The sequence below is a fragment of the Nannospalax galili genome, unplaced genomic scaffold (genome assembly GCF_000622305.1).
Source record: "Nannospalax galili isolate Female #2095 unplaced genomic scaffold, S.galili_v1.0 scaffold799, whole genome shotgun sequence".
NCBI lineage: Eukaryota > Metazoa > Chordata > Mammalia > Rodentia > Spalacidae > Nannospalax > Nannospalax galili.
The window spans coordinates 168,313-190,840 of NW_008343085.1; the positions used below are offsets into that span (position 1 = coordinate 168,313).

The 22,528-nt window shown below is 47.9% G+C and overlaps 2 protein-coding genes across 4 annotated transcripts in view; both read right to left on the minus strand.

Annotated features, from left to right (window-relative positions):
* The window catches only part of Nutf2 (nuclear transport factor 2), a 23,925-nt gene extending 8,672 nt beyond the window's left edge, over positions 1-15,253 (minus strand). Inside the window, exons 1-2 of one of the 3 annotated variants that reach the window (XM_008839061.3) lie at positions 15,139-15,222; positions 5,683-5,798 (exon numbers count right to left, since the gene is read on the minus strand). The gene's annotated coding sequence lies outside the window, so the exon portion shown is untranslated. Of the gene's footprint in view, positions 1-5,682; positions 5,799-14,673; positions 14,877-15,138 lie in introns of those variants that run through there. The other 2 variants (XM_008839060.2, XM_029566408.1) reach the window with 2 other exon arrangements.
* Positions 15,254-18,782: 3,529 nt separating this feature from the next.
* Positions 18,783-22,231, minus strand: Thap11 (THAP domain containing 11). Its single transcript, XM_008839064.2, has one exon. It carries the CDS (start codon positions 20,359-20,361, stop codon positions 19,459-19,461), a length of 903 nt encoding a protein of 300 aa, XP_008837286.1. The 5' UTR covers positions 20,362-22,231; the 3' UTR covers positions 18,783-19,458.
* Between the last annotated feature and the right edge of the window lie 297 nt (positions 22,232-22,528).

The window sequence follows — 22,528 nt, forward strand, 5'->3', positions numbered from 1 at the left end:
CCCGTGTCATGCAATGCCTGCAGAGGTCAGAAGAGGCTGTCGGATCCCCTGGGACTGGAGTTACGGACAGTTGTTAGCTGCCATGTGGGTCCTGGGAATTTAACCCAGGTTTTCCCCAAGAACAGTCAGTGTTCTTAACCGCTGAGCCATCTCTCCAGCCCAGTATTTTTCTTTTCTTTTGGTCTTTTTGAGACAGGGTCTCCCTGTAGCCCCAGCTGTCCTGGAACTCACTATGTAGACCAGGCTGGCCTTGAACTCTCAGAGATCCGCCTGCCTCTGCCTCCCAAGTGCTGGGACTACAGGCGTGCACCAACCACGCCTGGCCCATATTTTTCTTTTTTTAAAAATATTTCATTATTTTTATCTTTGTACATGAGTGTATTGCCTGCATGTAAGTGCACCCATGTCATGCAATGCCAGAAGAGGGAGCCAGATGGTTGTTAGTAACCATGTGGGTGCTGGAAATTGAACCGGGGTATTCTGCAAAAGCAGCCAGTACTCTTAACCGCTGAGCCATCTCTCTAGCCACCACCCTCGCCCCTGTAGTATTATTCTTAAGATAAATTTCTGTTATAAAAACTATTTGGAGGCTAGGTGTGGTGGCACACGCCTTTAATCCCAACACTTGGGAGGCAGAGGCAGGTGGATCTTTGTGAGTTTGAGGCCAGCCTGGTCTACATAGTGAGTTCCAGGACAGCTGGTGCTACAGGGAGACCCTGTCTCAAAAAGACAAAGGAAAAAAAAACAAAAAACAACTATTTGGCTAGCCAGGCATGGTGGTGCAGGCCTTTTGTCCCAGCACTTGGGAGGCAGAGGCAGGTTGGATCTTTGTGAGCTCCAAGCCAGTATGGTCCACATAGCGAATTCCAGGCCAGCTGTCTCAAAAAACAAAACAAAACAAAAACTATTTGGCTAAAATGATAGTGAAGGGACAAAAGGAAATTCTGGCTTAGTGGGGAAGTATAAGGGTTGTGATGAACAAGACAACTCAGGGGCTCCCAGAAAGTATGAGAAGGACTTTCAAAACTAGATGAAGCCAGGTCTGGTAGTACAGGCCTATGATCCCAGCTACATAAAAGGCTGGGCAAGAGAACCCACATTCAAGGCCTGTCCAGGCTACAGAGTGACTTCAAGGCCAGCCTGGGAAACTTAGCAAGACCCTGTCTGAGAATAAAAAGTGTGGAAAAAACAAAGAAAAGGACTGGGGGTTGGGGGAGGTTTGGAGATACAGCTCAATGGAGAGTGCTTGCCTAACCTGTTCAAGGCTCTGGGTTTGATCTCAGCATTGCATAAACCAGATATGATGGTACATGCCTGTAATTCTAGTGCCCAAGAGGTAGGGGCTGGAAGCTCCAAAGCTCAAGGCCATCCTTAAATACATAGTGAATTAAGGCCAGCCTAGGCTAGAGACTTTGTCTCAAACAAAACAAAAAACAAAATGAGACAGGAGAGATAGCACAGCAGTTAAGAAAGAGCACTTGCTGCTCTTCCAAAGGACCAGAGTTTGATTGCTCAAGGGAATCTGGTACTCTTTTCTGGTCTCTGTGAGGACTCCCAAACACATGGCACTCACATAGAAAATAGACATACACATAAAAGAAAATAAATCTTAAAGAAAATCCCCAAGAAGCTGTGCATAAGGGACTTTGCTTTAAGGTCAAAAGCAGTTCCTGGAGCCAACACCAACTTTGCTCTATACCTGCTTGACCTCAATGTATTTATTTCTAGGTAGTCATACACATGGCACATGATAAAGTTCCACTGTCATCATGCTTTATATGGTAAGTGCTGGGGTTCAACAATGTAAGAGGGTTTTGCCAAAGCTCATTCAGAGACCTCAGGGCCGACACTAGTCTTGTATGCCTGAGCTCTAAACCACAAAGCTGGTCACATCGATCCCCTATAATACTCTTGCACTTGGGTTAAGGCCAAACCCTATACAGAGTGGTATGATGCTACAATCCTGCAATTACAGGATTCAAGAGGCTAAAAAAAAAGAGGATCATAGCCAGGCGTGGTGGCGCATGCCTTTAATTCCAGCACTCGGGAGGCAGAGGCAGAGGCAAGCGGATCTCTGTGAGTTCGAGGCCAGCCTGGTCTACATAGTGAGTTCCAGGCCAGCTGGGGCTACAGGGAGACCTTGTCTCAAAAAGACCAAAAAAAAAAAGAGGATCATGAGTTCCAGGCCAGCCATGGCTATACCATAGGAAACATCTAAAAATATCAAACAGCCAGGTATGTAGTGCATGCCTAAATTCCAGCATTTGGCAGGCTGTGGCAGAACTGTTAAGAGTTTTGAGGGCAGCTTGAGTTCAAGACTAGTCTGGTTACACAATGAAACTTCTATCTCAGAAAACAAGTTAAGGGGCTAGAGATATGGCTCAGCAATTAAGAGCACTTGCTGTTCTTGCAGAGAACCAGAATTTGGTCCCTAGTACCCACACGGCAGTTCATGACCACTTGCAACCAGCTCATGACCACCTGTAACTACAGTTCCAAGGGGATATGACACCCTCTTCTGGCCTCTGCAGGTACCAGGCACACGTGAGGTATGCATACAAACATGCAGGCTTGGCCAAGCACACCTTTAATTCCAGCAGAGGAAGCTGTGAGTTCAAGGCCAGCTGGGGCTAAAGGGAAACCCTATCTCAAAAAGACCAAAAACATCAGCAAAAAACCATGTAGGCTAAACACTCATACACATAAAAATAAATTATTCTTAAAAGAAGTGAGTGAAGAGGCCAACTTCCATCCCCATGTACTACTATACTATAGGGAAGTATCCAGGTCAGGTTAGGAGAATGCTCCACAGAATAACCAGCAAGCTCCAAACTTGTTCTTAACACATTTACAGTGAAAGTAAAAGCCTTCAAAAGAGCAAAATAGAGGCAGTTTCATATCAGTTTTGGGGCGAACCCTCATCCTATGGTTTCTCCTAGAGGTCAGCTGACCACACCATCTCCTGCTTCACCCCAATTCACAGACTGACTGAGGCCAGTTTCCTCAAGGAGCTGTTGTCCTGTGAGTATGCACTTTATCTGACCCTTAGGCTTCTGGGGGTACAAAGATCCTCCGACAATCTGTGGCCCTCTGCCAAGAAATGCATGCCAAGGTAATCTTGTGACTAATTCCAGGTTGTTCGGACTCAAGATCAACTCCAGGTTAAAAGCTCTGTCCCTGGGGCTGGAGAGATGGCTCAGCAGTTAGGAACACTGACTGCTCCTGCAGAGGACCCGGGTTCAATTCCCAGCACCTACATAGCAGCTACGAACCGTCCTTAACTCCAGTTCCAGGGGCATCTGAAGCCCTCTTCTGACCTCCGTGGCATTGCATGACATGGATATACTCACATACATGCAGGCAATACACTCATACACAAAATAAAAATAACAAAGAAAATATTAAAAAAAAAAAAAAAGCTCTGTCCCAGCAGGTCCCACTAGGTAACAGAAAAACTTTATTTTCCAAAGATAAAATCTGGAATAACACTGTTGGGCTGGGAGCATCCTTTTTTTTGGGGGGGTGGGGGTGTCTTTTTGAGACAGGGTCTCCCTGTAGCCCCAGCTGTCCTGGAACTCACTGTGTTGACTAGGCTGGCCTTGAACTCACAGAGATCCACCTGCCTCTGCCTCCCAAGTGCTGGGACTACAGGCGTGCACCACCATGCCTGGCTTTGGGAACATCTTTTTCACCAGTGTACATCACAGTATAGAAATATGCTGTAACCTTCTGGGAGTGGTGATGAGGACCTGTGACCCCCAGCTACTCAGCCCAGGGACTTGAGATCAGCCTGGGTATTCTAGAGACCCAGTCTCAAACACACATACACACACACACACACACACACACACACACACACACGGGCAAAAAAAAGAAAAATGTGTAAAAAACTTTATGTTTCCTCCCCCCGCCAGCAACACCCATGTCAGAGAAGAGCAAAATGAGACTCTGTTTAGTTTATCAACTCAGCAGTTCACAGGTAGTAGACTTGACCAGGTTTAATAGACTCTAGAATCAGGACTCCCAGTGACAATCTGAGTTTGGAGATCGACCTGAACCAGTCATGTCAGTGAAACAGCAGCTGCTAGGCACAAAGCAGGGCCAAACCAGGGCTTCTATCCCTAAACAAGATTTCCATATCCAGGGTGTGGTAGTTCCCAGCACTCAGGAGGCTTAGGAAGGAGGACTGCTGTGAGTTCCAGTCCTCTGTGTCAAAAACTAAAACAAAAGAGAAAAAAGGCTGGGCCATCAGGGATATACAGTAAGACCCAGTCTCAAATAAACAAGCAAACAAAACAAACCAACCAACCAAAAACCACTAAAAAAAACTAGACTAGTAGCACACACCTTTAATCCTAGGACTTCAGAGCATAGGCAGACCCAGTGTCAAAACAAACAAACAAACCAAACTGGCTCAGTGACTAAGGGTTTGCTGGCTGGGGCTATTAGAGACCCTGTTTCAAAACAAACAAATAAAAAAAACCCAAAACCCATCCCTTAAGTCTCATGATGAGATGGGATTTGGGATCTGTGTATTACCTTCTGTGGCCTTCCAATGAGTTTGATGGCACCTGGAACAAAGTCTTATTTTATCTAGACCAGGCTGGTTTCATTCTCACAGAGTTTTGCCTTCCTCTGCCTCCAGAGTGCTGGGATCACCCAGTTCTTTTTATTACATTTATTTGTGTGTGTGTGGATGTGTATATGATGTGTGTGTGCATGTATGCACATGTGGAAGTCAGAAGACTACTTTTAGGAGTTAGTTGGTCCCTGGGATTGAAGTCAGGTTGCCAGGCTTGGCAGTACGCACCTTTACACACTCAAACACTTCACAGTGCAGTTAGTGCTTCTTCCTGGATACTCTTCCGACAACATACCTGGTTCTTTATTACATGTCAAACACCACCTCTTCAACACCTTCCCTGACTACCCTACTCTGACATAACTATCCAGTCACTCACTTTACTCACAAATACTTTGATCATACCCCCACATTATTTACCCTAATCCCCTTCCCTTCCCTACAAAGCCACCTTTCTCTTCCAGATCTTTTTCTTTTCTTCTTTTTGTGGCCCACTGAATTAGTGTCATTTGCATGAGCATGAAAGGGGCATTATTTACTTGAGCAAGGGCAAATTACCAGTGGCTACACAATGAGGAATAACCTCTTCCCTCAGCAAACATAAATTGCTATAATAGTTCCTCAGGCTCATAAGCCCTACCCTCATTCATGATAGCATGTTGATAGGCCCAGTCCTGAGTAGGTAGGTATTCATGCTGCCGTGGGTTCGTGGGTCTATCAGCCATGTCCTGCCCAGAAGTCGTTACTTATGTCTCCTGTATTGTTTTCTTAGCACTCATCATGGTGTATCATATTTATATTTGTAGTCTGTCTCCCTAACCAGCGCATTCTTAACCACCCATTTTCATGGTACCTAGTCCAGCTCTCAATACATTTTTGTTGATATGAATGTGTGGGAGCCTGGCCTAGGCTGGCCTGTCTCTAGAGGAGTTGTCAGTTCCAGGCAACTGTGCTCAATTTAAGTGGCTCAGTGACCCCATTTCTCCTCTACCCACATCTTCTATTAAGATACCAAGAATAATCCTTTGTCATCCATTCAGTAGATGGCACATGGCAAGTAGAGACTGGCTTCTTGCCCACTCCCTAAGGCCCCTGGTCACCTGAGGGGCAGCTCCCGTGAATGGCAGACACAGTCACACCCTTGAAGATCTGGCCTCTAGTCTGCTTCACTCCTCCCTTGTGGTATGGCTCTGGGATCATGGCTCTTCATCATTAACTGTGGACAAGTTAGGAGGAAATCAAGTGAGGGGCTAAAGCAGAACGCAGCTATAAGGAATTATAATCAGCCTCCTGCAGGGAGGCCACACATGAGGCATTCCAGATTCAGGAATGGCAAACTGCCCAATCTAACCACTCTTCTGCCTCCGGTTGGAAGAAACATATTGATGTCTAGGTGAGCAGCAAATCCTTTCCCAGGATTGATAGCTGAAATCTAGGTATTCCTAGCACTACTTGGACCTTTTTCCACAATGCCTGGAGAGGCCTCCAGAGCCACTAGACTGCCCCGACTGACCCAGGAACTGAATCCTAACACCTGTATTCTGGATGCTCTGCCCCGTCCCTCCTTCCTCAATAACCTCCCTTTCCCAGGTAGTACACAAGATCTCTGGGACCCTAGTCTTTCTTTAGCTTCCATGAATTTTCTAATCAGGCACACACAGACATCGCTCTCTTAGTGAGGCTCCTCAGAGACTACTTCTGTGGTCTGCCACCACTATGCCTGACCAACACCATTGCGATATCCAAAGACAGAGCAGAGCAAGGGAATAAAAAGGGATGAGCAGAGTCCTCAGAAGATGAAGGAAACATCTAAGTCACACACTCCTGTGTGTCCTCTAATGAACTAGTCCTGCAAAGCCAGCCAAGTTTCAGGAAGCAGTGATTCTGTGAGGTTAATAAAGATTAGGGGCCAGGTATGATAGCTCACGCCTTTAATCCCAGCATTCAGGAGGCAGGGGCTGGTGGATCTCATCAGTTCTAGGTCAGCCTGGTCTACATAGTGAGTTCCAGGCTAGCCATGGCCACAAAGTGAGACCTTGTCTCAAAAAACAAAACATAGCTGGGAATGGTAATGCATGCCTTTAATCCCAGAACTCGGAGGCAGAGGCAGAAGGATCTCTCTGAGTTCAAGCCTGGTCTACATAGTGAGTTATAGCCCAGCTGGGGCTACAGGGAGACCCTGTCACAAAAAAAAAAAAAAAAAAAAAAAAAAAAAAAAAAAAGCAGAGATAAGCCACTGTGGCCATGAACAAGATTTTTTTTTTTAAATTGCATGTGAAATATTAACACACGGAGACTTTTAAATCATTTCATAGTTCTTTAGCAAAAAAGGCTTTTCCTTAAGCTTTCATACTTTTCTGTGAGAAAAGAAAACAAATAAATGAATGTGCTCTCATTTGTATATTCTATCACATGAGTTTCAGTACAGTAGATGAATAAATCAAATATGTAAGCCTTACATACCCAACTATACTATTAAGCCAGGCTTGCCCTATACCCTGTTGAATTTTTTAAAAAGGCAGGTTAGGTTCAGAAGTTCTCTCTCTCTCTCTCCAATGGCGAGGCACTCACAGGTGTTTTCAACCCTTTTCATCTTGGTAAGGTAAAACCCTTTACCAGAGAAGGGGATAGCCCCAGCTGACCTGGAACTCACTATGTAGACCAGGCTGGCCTTGAACTCACAGAGATCAGTCTGCCTCTGCCTCCTGAGTGCTCGTATAAAAGGTGTGCGTCACCATGCCTGGCCCCATTTTTCCAAAACCTTTTAAGCCCAGGTTTAATCTTGAAAAAAAAAAAGGGGGGGGGTGGAGAGATGGCTCAGCGGTTAAGAATACTAGTTGTTCTTGCAGAAGACCCTGGTTCGAATCCCAGCACCCACATGGCAGCTAACGACTGTCTGTAACTCCAGTCCCAGGGGATCCAACAGCCTCTTCTGTCCTCCACCGGCATTGCATGACATGGGTGTACTTATCTACATGTAGGCAATACACACATACACATAAAATAAAAATAACAAATAAATAAAATATTTTTTAAAAAGGGGGGCAGGGGAGGCTGGAGGGATGACTCAGAAGTTAAGAACACTGCTTCTGCAGAGGACCCAGGTTTGAGTCCCAGCATCCACATGGCAGCTAACAATCATCCATAAATCTACTTCCAGGGATCCCGAGGAAGCCTCCCCAGAGAAGATGGGCATTGAATGACAAGGGTACACCTACCTATATGCAGGTGTAACACTCATACACATAAAGATAATAAATACATTTTTTTTTATCTTTTTGAGACAGGGTCTCCCTAGCCCCAGCTGTCCTGGAACTCACTATGTAGACCAGGCTGGCCTTGAACTCACAAAGATCCGCCTGTCTCTGCCTCCCAAGTGCTGGGATTAAAGGCATGCACCACCACACCCGACCCATAATAAAACATTTTTAAAAAGGAGCTGGGGGCTGGAGAGATAGCTCAGCAGTTAAGAACACTGATTGCTCTTGTAGAGGACCGGGGTTCGATTCCCAGCATCCACAAGGGGCCTACGAACCGTCCTTGACTCCAGTTCCAGGGGAATCCAAAGCCCTCTTCTGACCTCTGCAGCATTGCACGACACGGGTGCACTCACATACATGCAGGCAATACACTCATATACATAAAATAAAAAATTCCAGGCCAGCTAGGGCTATGGGGAGACCAAAAAGACCAAAAGAAAAATTTTTTTTCTTTAAGGAAAAAAGGCCCCAGACTACCCATAGGTCCGCTGGCAGTGAGAACCCTAGAGCCAATAAGCAGATTCAACCTGCCCCTGTGTTCTCCTTCCTGCTACTAAGACCTTTCCTAGGAAGAGCTAGACCTAAGCAAATCATTCAGCCCAGGGCACAGTGCAGCTAATAAGAGACCTAATGGGTGGGGAACTGACCAGACCAATCATTCACGTGGTCTGGAAGTCATTCCTCACTCCAAGGATAAGCCACATACTACTGCCTCCCTCAGGGAGAGATTCAAGCATTCTTGCCACATATGGTTAAAGCAAGAGAATCTTTTTTTTTTTTGGTCGTTTTAAGACAGGATCTCCTATAGCCCCAGCTGTCCTGGAACTCACTATGTAGACCAGGCTGGCCTTGAACTCACAGAGATCCGCCTGCCTCTGCCTCCCAAATGCTGCACCACGCCCAACTTAAAAGCAAGAGAATCTTAAAGCTGGGAAGGGGATAGTCAATTCAAACTGAGTATCATCCTCAAATAGTCCTTATGAAAAAATTATCATAAGGCTCAAACAAAAGGTGCAGCCGAATACTAGTTCAAAGAATTCCTGCCCAAGTTCCACTGTCCATCTTGTAAAATGCTTTTCCAATCTACTTCTGTTGGCCCCAAAAGACTAATCTTGTCCTAGAGGCCTCAGTGAAGGTAAGATTAAATAAATTCTAAAGCACGCAGTATTGTGATTCCCCCTTTCTTTTTCAATGCTGGGGTTGATCTAAGGCTTCACAGATATTAGGCATGTGCTCTACAACCGAGCTACATATTCCAGGCCCAGTACTGTCATTTCTGTCATCCTTACTGGTTCCTGACCCTCTTAACATCTAGACAATGGCCATCTTGTGACTGAATAGCCAGAGTATGTAGCCAGGTCTGCTGAACCTTTCTTCTCTGGGGAGGCTTCCTCTAATCTTTCATCCTGGGAAGATGTCCTGGTTACCACTCAAAGAACAACTGGTGCTACAAATGTGGTCAGAGCATACCAGAGGTCCTGGGTTTGATTCCCAGCAGCACCTAAAATGGGATGGGGGAGGCGCACCGGTCTGTAACATGATCCCAGCCACTCCAGAGGAGGAAACTGGAGCAGTAGGACAGGATTTCAAAGAACAACTACTTGTCATTTGAATCAAGGTGACCATGAGGAAGTCTCAGTGAAGGGAGAGACACCACACACCAAAGTTTCAGGCAGGGGAATAGAAAGCTACAAACAAGGCTGGTGAGGTTCCCAGGCACCATGAGAATACCCAGCAAACTCCTGGTAGACCAAGGAGGAGAAGCCTACAAGAGCCAGTAGATACACTCAATAGCCACCGCAATTTAGAGTAGTGATAGCCTTACTCAAGGAATCTTTCTAGGCCCACAATTCTGAAACATACCTCCCTCTGTGATTTCTGCTAGTCACTAGAGGGTGAGTCCACTAAGTCTTTGCCCTTCAGTACTCTCTAATCACTTAAAACCCCCTTCTGCACAGGATTAGAGTCCCTGTAGTTTCCTTCAACTAAGCCCTCAGCACATAATACCAACATTACTCAATCATCCCTGATACTGACACCTTCTTTCCCCAGCCCTAGAGCTGGACTGGATTTTTTTCTTCCTGTGGCATCAGCTCAGAGCCAGACACACAGAAAGGACCAAGGAATGTTTGCTGAAAACTTCTGACCTTTCAGAGAAAAAAAAAAACCCTGATTTGGCAAGAGGAAGAAATAATGTCAAACAAGATACTAATGCCTCAATAAGGAACATTAGTTTTTTGGTTTTCAACAGGTCTCACTATGTAGCCCTGGCTGGCCTGGAACTCTCATGTAGACCAGGCTGGCCTCAAAATGACAGAGCTCTGCCTGCCTCTGATTCCAGAGTCTGGGACTAAAGGTATGTACCATTATGCCCAGCAGGTTTTTTTGAGGCAGGGTCCCATTATGTAGTCTAGCAATCCTTGAACTCTAGGATCCTTGTAACTCAGACTCCCAAGTGTTGAGATTATTGAAGTCTTTTCTTGGCCCATGCTTAGGGGTGGGGGGGTGGGGGAACAGACTGTGTCCCAGAAGGCCAAAAGAGGTCATCAAGTATCCACCTCTATCTCTTGGACTTATTCAAGACAGAGTTATCTCATTGAATCTGGAGCTAGGCCAGCAGCTAGCAAGCCTCCTTGCTTAACATGGGTGCTGAGGATTTGAACTTAGATCTTCACATTCTTACCCACCTGGCCATCCCTCTAGCTCTGAAAGTTGTTTTTTTGTTTTGGGTTTTTTTGGTCTTTTTGAAACAGGGTGTCCCTGTAGCCCCAGCTGTCCTGGAACTCACTATGTAGACCAGGCTGGCCTTGAACTCAGAGATCCACTTGCCTCTGCCTCCTGAGTGCTGGGATTAAAGGTGTGTGCCACCACACCCAGATGTTTTTGTTTTTGTTTTTTTTTTAATGTGTATGAGTGTATTGCCTGCCTGTGTGTAAGTACACCCCTGTTGTGCAGTGCCCATGGAGGTCAGAAGAGGGTGTTGGAGCCCCTGGAACCGGAGTTAAGGTTGGTTATTAGCAGCCATGTGGGTGCTGGGAATTGAACCCAGGTGCTCTACAAGAGTAGTCAGTGCTCTTAACAGTTGAGCCATCTCTCCAGCCCCCTGAAGGTATTTTTGTTTGAGACAGGGTCTCCCACTAACTGCAGCTGGCATGGAAATTCCTATGTAGATCTAGCTGGCCTTGATCTCACAGAGATCCATCGACCTGCCTTTGCCCACTAACTGCAGCTGGCATGGAAATTCCTATGTAGATCTAGCTGGCCTTGATCTCACAGAGATCCATCGACCTGCCTTTGCCTCCTGAGTGCTGAAATTAAAGGTGGGTGCCTCCATGCCCAACTGACTCATGGCCTAAGGCTCTCAATTATAGGCACATGTCAACATGCTGAAAAAAATTTTTTCTTTTTTTTTTTTTTTTTGAGACAGGTTCTCCCTTTAGCCCCAGCTGGCCTGGAAATTGCTATGTAAACCAGGCTGGCCTCAAGTTTCAGAGATCTGCCTGCCTCTGCCTCCTGAGTCCTAAGATTAAAGGCATGTGCGTGCCATCACACCTGGTCATGCTGAAATTTCTCATAAAAGGTACCTTCTGGTTTTAAAATTTGAGAATTCTGTATCTTTCTTAATCATTCATACCATCTTAATGCATGAATTGTAGAGGCAGCAGAATAAAGCAAAACATGGCTCAGAGAGAAGTGGGATCCTAGTTACTAAGGGGCCAAATCTTGAGTTGAAAAGTCAAGCCTGGTGGTGAACACCAGTAATCTAGCACTCCGGGAGGCTAAGGCAGGAGGATTGTAAGTTCAAGGCCAGCCTGGGCTACATAGAAAGTTCAGGGCCACTCTGGACTACATAGTAATATTGTGTCAAAAATATTTGGGGCCTGGAGAGATAGCTCAGGGGTTAAGAGTAACCTGCTGTTCTTCCAGAGGACCTGGGTTCAAGTCCCAGAACACATGTGGCAGTTCTGGCTCTGTCACCCTCTTTTAACTTTCGAGGGCAGTACACATCAATAAACATATTGGCAATCAAAACACTTGCACAATTAAAAAATGGGGGGGGAGGCCTGTCATAATGGCTCAACAGGTAAAGGCACCTGCTGCCCAGCTTAATGCCCTGAGTCCCATACACAGGACCCACATGATGGAGAGAACTGACTCCTATAAGTTGCCCTCTGATCTCCATACAAGTGCTATGGCACACATGCCCACACACATCCACACACATAAAACGAAAGAAAAAAAAAGTAAAATGGGCTGGACATGGTGGCACAGGCCTTTAATTCCAGCACTCCAGAGGCAGGCAAATCTCTCTGAGTTCAAGATTAGCGTGGTCTACATAGTAAGTTCCAGGCCAGCTACGGCTACAGGGACCCTGTCTCAAAGAAACCAACCAAATAAAAACCCTTTTCTTTTTAGCAGAATTAAACAAAGACAAAATGGGAATTCTGACACTCTGCTTCTTGCTTGTATAGTTATATCCCAACTGTCAGGCCTCACTCCTCAAATCAACCCTACATGACTTAGGGCACAGATTCTGAAGAAGCTCAGTCCAGGGTTTGATCCCCGGTACTGCAAAAACAAAAAGAAGTAAGTCCTATGGCAAATCACACAGAAGCTTAGAATGTGCAAACTAATCCACAGGCCATAAATCTAGCTCATCTGAAACCTGTGTCCTAGGAAGTACAAATCCAGACAAGCTGAAGAGTCTGTTTTGTTTGTCTTTTTGAAGCAGGGTCTCCCTGTAGCCCCTAGCTGTCCTGAACTATGTAGACCAGGCTGGCCTTGAACTCACAGAGATCTGCTTGCCTCTGCCTCCAAGTTCTGGGACTACAGGCGTGCGCCACCACCCCTGGCTGGTTTTTTTTTTGAGACAGAGTCCCATATATCCCAGGCTGGCCTTGAGTTTGCTATATAGCTGAGGATGTAACTTCTGAGCTTCATGCTTTTCCCTTCAGAGTACAGTATTTCAGAAACTGGGATTACAAATGTGTGCTACCAAGCCCAATTTATTCAGTGCTAGGGATTGAAAACTAAATCTACCAATTAAGCCCTGCTGATATCTGAAGAGGCTTTACCTGTTGTCTTTGACCAGGCAGAATGACTAGGCAGAGAACTGGACGGTAGGAATGCTTCCAAATAAAGAACACAATGACTGGAAAAAGTGTGAGATTATTCAAGGTGTGTGTGGGGAGAACTAGGGACAGTGGCTTTCTGCATTAAGGTTCAAATTCAGTCATTCTGAGAGACTTGGCAATCTGCTTATTACTGAGGCTGCCACGTCTGTAGGATTGAACTGGTTCTCAGTCCTTGAAAGAACTGTGGCACAGAAGCCATAACGGGTGAGAGAAATCAAGGTTTAACAAGAGATGTTTTCCATCAAGTCCCAAGGACTTCTCTAAACTAATCCTTTAATTAAATCATCACTCAAACAGAAGTGCCTTTCAAAGCCTCTCTAATAGTAGCTCTGCTTAGATTCACCCCTCATCCAGGAACCCAGTGGGATCTATGGGGCCATTATTAAGAGCAGTATCTCAAAACCCAACACCAACAGGGAACTCCAACACAGTGAAAAAGAAACCAGACTTTCTGCAGCTTCCAGCGCTGCCACTTGGCTTCAAAAGGCCAACCTAGTCTATCAGAGTTCTATCCCCAGGGTTCCTTCCACATCCACCTCTAGTCAAGAACTGAATTTAAGCTGGGCGTGGTGGCGCATGCCTTTAACCCCAGCACTTGAGAGGCAGAGGCAGGCAGATCTTTGTCAGTTCGAGACCAGCCTGGTCTACACAGTGAGTTCCAGGACAGCTGGGGCTACAGGGAGAACCTGTCTCAAAAAAAGGACCAAAAGGAAAAAAAAAAAAATGAACTCAAGAACCTCAAGTCCATGCATTAAATCCTACCTCATCATTCCATTCTTAAGGAGTCATCCTTGCTTGATAGCCTATTTTATGCTGACTCTGGAAGGTTCTGATGTATTTCAGAATTGGGCCATGCCTGAGAGATCTAACAAAAAAAACCTTAGAGGCTCACATATCCCAGCTTTACTTCGTTGGCTTCCTTCCACCATTATAACAAAGTCAGGCAAACCCACCCATAGCTGGGGCCTAGTCACTAATAAAGGGAGGAGGCCTATCTCTAGAGTTGCCTCTAGGCCATCAAGTCCAGATCTTCTAAAACTAGTCGGGTGAAGTTCCACGTGGAATCCCCTCCCGCCCGGGACTCCGTGCCTTGTTCTCCATGCTGGATAATCCAGCACAGGATCCACGGCGGGAAAAAAAGGACCAAAAGGAAAAAAAAAAAATGAACTCAAGAACCTCAAGTCCATGCATTAAATCCTACCTCATCATTCCATTCTTAAGGAGTCATCCTTGCTTGATAGCCTATTTTATGCTGACTCTGGAAGGTTCTGATGTATTTCAGAATTGGGCCATGCCTGAGAGATCTAACAAAAAAAACCTTAGAGGCTCACATATCCCAGCTTTACTTCGTTGGCTTCCTTCCACCATTATAACAAAGTCAGGCAAACCCACCCATAGCTGGGGCCTAGTCACTAATAAAGGGAGGAGGCCTATCTCTAGAGTTGCCTCTAGGCCATCAAGTCCAGATCTTCTAAAACTAGTCGGGTGAAGTTCCACGTGGAATCCCCTCCCGCCCGGGACTCCGTGCCTTGTTCTCCATGCTGGATAATCCAGCACAGGATCCACGGCGGGAGAAGTAGGTTTCGTGCACTCCCATCAGGCAATCAGAGAAGCGTTCATCTACATCCTAGCCGGGCTACGGTCTGGAACCCAGTTAAGGTCTCAAGCCCCAGCTGCGGCAAGCGGGCACCCTTACCCATGCTGGCTCTGGAGCGAGCTGGGTGGCGTTGCCCATCCCCGGATCTTCGCCGGCTGGTGGCGAGACGTGAGTCTGGGGTCTGCCCGAAACCTGCCTGCAGAACCCGCAGGATTCGAACTAGTCAGGCGGACGGGGCGGGGCCTTGAGAGCCCTATCCAGGTCTTCCCCACCAGAGAAAAAGATCACAACCCAGTTCCGCGCACCGGCCAGATCACAGTAAGGCCTGGACAGGCGTCTGGTTCTCGGCCTTCCCCGGGCCACGGACACAGAGGATCCGCGGGAGGCGGAGCCGCGCGCGACACATGGCGCGGGCTCCGCGCCGCTTAGGGCCGCGGGGGGGGGGGGCGGTAGGGTAGAGAGGGGAGGGGCCTCCCGGGGACTCGCAACAGAAGCTCCGGGCGGCTCAGAGCGCGGCTTCTGCGGCCCAGCCCCCGCCCCGGGCACGCTGGCCCCAACACTCACCCGTGGGGCTGGCACGATGGCGGCAGCAGCGGCGGCAACCCAGCGCGGTCTGCGACCAACTGTCCCTTCCCCCCTGCCCTCCCTCGCCCGCCCCGCTGCACTCTGGGAAACGCAGTCCCACCACTCTCCTTTCTTGCACTAATGAACCACGATAAAACTACAGTTCCCAGTGTGCCACGCACGGAAGCCCAGACAAGGCTCGCTGCGCGGGAGGAGAGGCTAAGTCAGGGAGGGAGGTTGCCGGGGCGAGCCCCTGAGAATTGTGGTCTAGCGGAAGCCTCTGGAACATTGAGATGGCGCCAGGCAAAGATCAGGTCTCTGTTGTCGCCTGGTCCGAGCTGGCCTGGCTCCGCCTAGGCTGTTCGTCGAGGGTGGCTGACCCCGCCTCCGTGGGAGCCTGGCCTAGCCTGGAGCTAGCCCTGCTACCCCAGCCGCCGCTCCCTGGGCCCCAAGCCCTGTCTCTGCTTCCGAAGCCCTCTCCCCTTTGGCGCTCTGGCTACCAGTGTGGTGTAGCCTTGGCCATCCAGGGCGGAACCCACCACTTCCGCTCTCCGAACACTGCTTGAGCGAGCTGTTTCAGAGCTAGCAGCCCCCAGAGCTGGTTTCAAGTTGAGTTAGGCTTTTCTTGGGCCCGAGGTTCAAACGTTGGAGAAGTTACTCTGTCATTGGGATCTTAAGGTTTTTTGGGTTTGGTTTTTTTGGGGTTTTTTGTTTTGTTTTGTTTTGTTTTTGACTTCTGGTTTTTCTTTTTGCTGCAGCGAATGGGGCAACGATGAGGGTTTTTTTGGTGTTTTACATTTAATTTATTTTGGTGTTTGTGTGGAGGTCGCAGGTGCCATGCCATGTATGTGGAAGCCAGAATTAACTTTCCGGAGGAGTCGGTACTCTCCTACCACCAGGTGGGTCCTGGAGCTCCAACTCAAGTTGTCAGGCCTGGAGGCAAGCGCTTTTATCCACTGAGCCATCTCATCACCAAAGTTTAATTTTTATTCAAAGAAAAATAACTGGCTCAACCAAAGTTTCCCGTTAAGTGACCAGATTGTAAATAATCCTCTTTCCACTCCTTCCCCTTTTACTTTCAACATCTTTTTCACGGTTTACTTGATAAGACAAACATGAAGGCAAGCTTCTCTCCAAGTCAGGCCTGTGCTGAGCAAAGGGCTCTGCAGCCAACTTAAAGGACCACAGGAAAGGAAAATGGCTTCAGATAGCTTAAGTCTTCCCTTGTAGCCACAGAAATCTGAGTGCTCCAGGTCTTCCATTGGAGTTTTGCACTTTTAGCCACCCTCACCTCACCTCCTGGAGAATGACGGTAAAACTAGGCTAAATTAAATCTCCTGTCAGTCCAGATCACTTTTCCTGGCTAGAAGCTGTTTTAATATTTTTGTGGTTTGTGTATGTTGAGACAAGGTCTTCCTGTAGCCCCAGCTAGCCTAGGAACTCACTATGTAGAATAGACTGGCATGGCTCTCATAGAGAGCACCTGCCTCTGCCTCCTGAGTACACCACCACCCGCTGCTAGATGATGCTTTTATTACTCAGCCTCTGAGACCTCTGCCTTGCTCTGTTAATGATATTTCTGGGGCTTTTTGGACACCACCACCCTGAAAACAAAACATAAGGCAAGTTATGTGCACATGCCCTCCAGATGCTGAGATGTTCAGGAGAACCAGGGCACAAAGAGCAGTAGTCTTCCAAAGAACAAGAGTTCAAGGATATACTGAGTATGGCCAAGGCCTGGGAAAGCCCCCACTCCAAGAAAAGAATATTGACGTGTGAGAGACTGGCAGTTAGCCTGGAAATGCGCTACTGTGCTTTCATCACCTCACTGCATGCCAGAGTTATCCCTACAAAGGCAGAGATCCAATTGCTCCCCAAACTGGGTAGCTAGCTATACAACCAAAGCTGCAGCTTCTTTCCTCACTTAAGACTTACTTCCCAACACAGAACCAGAGGACCAGAATGGAAGTAGAAACTAGAGTTTTAGGGGCACTTCACTTTGCAGTCACAGAGCAAATACCTAGGCAGGTGACCTCATCCATAAGTAACACAGAAATGAGTCTGAGTAAATTTGTGACCCAGCAGTCATAGAAGCAGGGGTAGTTTTAAAAGGCATTTACAGGGCTGAAGAGATGGCTCAGTGATTAAGGGCATATACTACTCGTGCAGAAAACCCAAGTTTAGTTCCCAAGCACCCATGTTGGTTGACACAACTGCCTGTAACTCCAGCTCCAGGGGATCTGATGCTTCTTGGGGCACCTGCACACACACAAATAATAAAAATATTTTTAAAGGCATATCTTCCCCCTTAGCTTTGAGCTAAATTACTCAGGATTGTTGATAAAAATGCCACCTCACTTCTCCCATATCCAATCTAAAGTTAGAGGCAGCCAAAACCACAAATCTAGATGTCAGAAATCTCAGTTCCTTTAGACACATCTTTAGAAGATGTGTCTAAAGAAACAATGATGGCTACTTCCAGCTCGGGACTTCACTGGCTTATTAAGTAACTGTATTCACATGTGTACCAGACACTGTACTTATCCCAAGGGGTGAAATGATGAACAAACTTAAACTCCAGCTGAGAGTTCAATAAGGAATTTAAAACTATCAGAAGCAGGAGGAACAAAACAATTCAGCTTAGCTTTCAGTTACACTTCCTCATTAGAAAAAGATCCAGGCCTGGCATGGTGGTACAGGCCATTAATCCCAGCATTCGGGAGGCAGAGGCAGGTGGATGTCTGTGAGTTCAAGACCAGCCTGGTCTACATAGTGAGTTCCAGGCCAGCTGGGGCTATAGGGACATCCTGTCTCAAAAAGACCCCCCCCCCAATAAAAAGATCCAGGGAAGGATTGGGGAGACAGCTCAGTTGGTAAACCTGAGTTCCATCCCCAGAATCTATGTAATACAAAAGACAGGTTTGGTACAAACTTGTAACCCTAGCACTAGGGAGGCAGAGACATCTCTGGGGCTCACTAGCTGGCTTGCTGACCCTATTTGGTGAGTTCCAGTTCAATGAGAAGACCTGTCTCAAAAGGCAAAAAAAAGATTACTCTCACCTGAGGAGCAACACCAAATGTCCCCTGGCCTCTACATGCATGTTCACATACAAATGTGCACCCATACCACACAAAGATCCAGGGAGAAAACTCCATAGACAAATCGATACCATTTGGTGCAGCTTCCAAACTCTGGAGTGATTTGGGCAAGGGCCCTTATGAAGCTAGGGGTCTATCAATTTATGGGTTTTGTTTTGTTTTGTCTTGAGACAGGGTCTCCTTGTATCCTGTCCTGGAACTCACTATGTAGACCAGGCTGGCCTAGAACTCACAAAGATCCGTCTGCCTCTGCCTCCCAAGTGCTGGGATTAAAGGCGTGCACCACCACGTCCAGCTAGTTTATGTTTTTTTTAAAGAGAAACCTTATGGCTGGAGAGATGGCTTGGCAGTTAAGAGCACTGACTGCTCTTGCAGAGGACCCGGGTTCAATTCCCAGCACCCACATGGTGGCTACGAACCATCCTTAACTCCAGTTCCAGGGGAATCCAAAGCCCTCTTCTGACCTCCGTGGCACTGCACAACACGGGTGCACTCACATACATACAGGCAATACACTCATAAAAAATAAAATGGCGAAACCCAAATAAAAACCTTATTTTTTTTCGTTTAATTTGTTTTGCCAAACAAACACAGTGAAAACTTTAGTCTAATTGTACAGAAAATAGAATTTGTAACCAGTAGCAAACATAACGAGATAAACCTAAGTCCCTGGTATGCTGGATCTCCATCAGCAGGTCACCCAGAGCCGTCTCATAAATGACCTTCTGGGTAGGGAGGTCCTAGGGAGGCAGAGGCACAGATCAACTAGTCCCCATCAGAATCACAGGCTGTGCCTGAAAAAGGTATGCATGAAAGGAGAACTGATGTTACTTAGATCTCTTTTTTTATCACTACACACAGCAAAGTCTCTGATTGCTGGCCAACCTTAAGGTGTGGTTTTCCCAAACCCACAGTCCCTAGGAATCCCACCTGCATCCCTCCAGGATGTTTCAAGTACAGAGGTTCTGAAGTTTTTGTTTAACCAGAATCTGCAACATAAACTGGGGAAGGAGAGCAGACAAAGTCATAATTGCTCGTGTCACCAGACTGAGTCTGAGGCCAACTCCTACTTCAGGACGAAACAAACGAAGATGCCAGATTACCAGCAAGAGAGTCCAGTTGCCCTAAGCCTCAGCACTGTCAACCAGAATATTGGGAAGTTCAACATCCGCCAGAGGATTCCTTGGGCTAGGAGTCACGAGTTCTGCTTGGGGCACCCACTCACATTCCGTGCTTCTTACGGATGACAGCCATGGCAAGCAGGCGATCCTTCTCACGAAGTTCTTCGCGCAGCTTGGCTTCGGTAAGACGCAGATGGCGGATGCTACCCTTCATCTCTTTCATCTTCACTTCCATCAGGGCTAGGATGTCCCGCTGCTCATTCAGCTTGCGGAGAAGCTCCTCCTCCGTGGTGCCTGACGACAATGAGTACGAGTGGTCGGAGCCAGTATCAGGGAAGCCCTCTTCCCCTACTACCACCAACTGAGGGCCCAGAGCGCACTCAGCGGCCTCCAGCCCCGCTGTAGCAGCCTCTAGCTCTGACGCGGCGGCGGCAGCGGCTGCGCCCTCTGCGGCTGCGAACTCTACTTGCACTGTAAGGTCAATAGGCTTCACATCATCTCCTGCGGGAGTGGTGGGTGCCGGAGGCACGGATCCCGGAGCTTGGCTGCTGTCTACAGCGGCCTGAAGGGTAAGAAGCACAGCCGCAGAGGCAGACACCAGGTTCGGCTGCAACTGGGTAGTCTGGGCAGTAGAGGTGGACGGCGACGATTGTTGTTGTTGCTGCTGCTGCTGCTGCTGTTGCTGCTGCTGTTGTCTACGGCGGGCTGCGGCAGCCCCCGCGGGTCTGCGCGCTACTTTGCGCTCATTGACGCCGCGCAACGGGAAAATGGTGGGAACGCGCACCGTATAGGTCTTGCGGCCGCCCTGGAAGTGAACGCTGCAGAGACGGTGGCCCGTGGTGGGCTGGAAGGTGGAAAAGCACCCACTGACGCCAGCACGGGACACGTTCTTGAGCCAGAGACGCCGCAGCTCAGCGTCCTTGGGGAACGTGTAGAAGTGCAGCGCCTTGTCCCGATGAGAGTTGTTGTAGCAGCCCGGTACGCAGCACGTAAAACCAGGCATGGCTGCGACGCGCGGCCCGGCCCGGCCCACCAGCCTCTGGCGCTCTTCGACGGTCGGGTCTGGCCCCTAACTCCAGCTCCTCGACGGGAGGCGCCGCGCGAGGCCCTTAGCGGCTTCTCACTGTTGCCGCTCGGCGTAGTGCTCCTGGACTGGAGCACGGTGCCCAGAATATTCTTGCCGACCGCCCGTGCCGCGCTACCCACCCGGCCGCCCGCCTGCGCTCCGGAGTCGGCCCCGGGGACGCCGCGAAGGACCGCCTGGAAAAGAAGACTACGCCCCCCACAATGCACAGCGCCAGAAGCCGCTCACTTCCGGGGCGGGGGGGCGTGCTTATTCCGGCAGCTTTCCAGGCCACCGCGACATCACCCTAAGAGCAGATTATTTTCCCGATGCAGCTTGTCCTTGGTGGACGAGAAAAGTGTATTCGAATGGAACGCCTCACAAGGACCCGGAATCCTGATGGTAGAGGGCGCACGCCTCCAGAGAGCGCAAACGCGCTGGATGTAAGCACGCAGAGACTACAAGTTCCGTGATGCCTCAGAAGTACTCTAAGATTACGACCTAAAGCGCCGCCTAGGGGAGAGGTGGGGCTCCTACAGGCTGGGTTTTGAGCAAGGTTCAGCCACCGGCTAGAAGTCCCCCAAGCCCCAATGTCTTGAAGTCGACGGCATTCCTTAGGGGGGAGGAAATCTGAGTCAACCAACCCGGAAGGGCCTCTAGAAGCACTTTCTCCTATTGGGGTATTGTTCCGACTCAGCTACTGCTTACTTTAACTCACTAACCTAAAGTAGATCACTAACACGTGTGCCTACTATGTGCCAGACAGTGTAGGGAGAACACAGTGTAGGGGAGTTGAGAGGAGTCAGATTCTCCCATCACCCTGCCTCCTGGAGACTAAACTAGCAGGATGAGGGTCTGTCTTATTATAGTAAATGAATAGCTGTGAGTACACACAAATAAACGTCTAGTCAGGAATAATGCTCCAAAGAAATGAACAGGACAGAAAACAAAGGGGAATGGCGGCTTGGGAAAATAGACCAATTAGAACCTTGGAAGGGAGTTGTAGCAGTTCTTGGTCTCCCACCCCCCCACCTTGGGAACTGTAAGGCCCCTGAAGCAGGAAAAGAACTAAGCCTGCCATTAAAGTGCCTGCAGGGGACAGCTGGGGTAGTAGAAACACTGAAAAATTACAAACTGGACCATGACAGAGAATTTGGAATTTTTTTTTTATTCAGGCAACTGGAAAGTTGAGGAGCTTTAAACAAAAAGATTTGCATTATAGGGGGCTGGAGAGATGGCTCAGTGGTTAAGAACACTGATTGCTTTTGCTGAGGGCCGGGGTTCGATTCCCAGCACCCACATGGAGGCTATGAACCATCCTTAATTCCATTTCCAGGGGAATCCGAATGCTTCTTCTGACCTCCCCACGACACGGGTGCACTCACATACATGCAGGCAATACACTCATATACATAAAAATAAAATACTTAAAAACAAAAAAAGATTTGCATTATAGCAAGATGCCAGTCCCTCTTCTCCTCCCTCCTCCTCCTTCACCACGTTTGGAGGCAGGACAGGCTTGGGGTTTCAGACATCTAATCCCAGTTATTTGGGAGGTTGAAGTAAATTCAAGGACAGCCCAGGCTACAAAGTGAGTTCAGATCAGTCTGGGTGATTTAGTGAGGCCCTCTTGGGAAATAAATATGAACCAGGCTAGGATATCGTTCAGTGGTAAGCACTTGCCTAGTGAGAAGGAGGCTATGCGTTTAATCCCCAGAAACAAGAACAAAAACAAAATGGGGCTGGAGAGATGGATCAGCAGTTAAGAGCACTGGCTGCTCTTGGAGAGGACCCTGGGTTGATTCCCAGCACCTACATGGTGCCTAACAATTGTCCATAACAGATCCAAGAAGTCCAATGCCTTCTTCTGACCGCTGTGGGCATTGGATGACATGGGTGCACTTATATGTGTGCAGGAAAAACACTCATACACACAAAATAAAAATAAAAATTAATAAATTAAAACCCAAAGTCATCTGCAACTGAGACAGAAAGCCAGGGAGGGTCAAGCAATTGATTAAGGAAGTTATCTATGTGGAAAGCCAGGGAGGAGTCAAGCAGTTGATTAAGGAAGTTATCTACAAGCTATTCTTCCTTTGCTGAGTAC

Coding starts and splice junctions, on each gene's coding strand:
- Thap11 (XM_008839064.2), bottom strand. CDS start 20,361: ATGCCTGGTTTTACGTGCTGCGTACCGGGCTGCTACAACAACTCTCAT.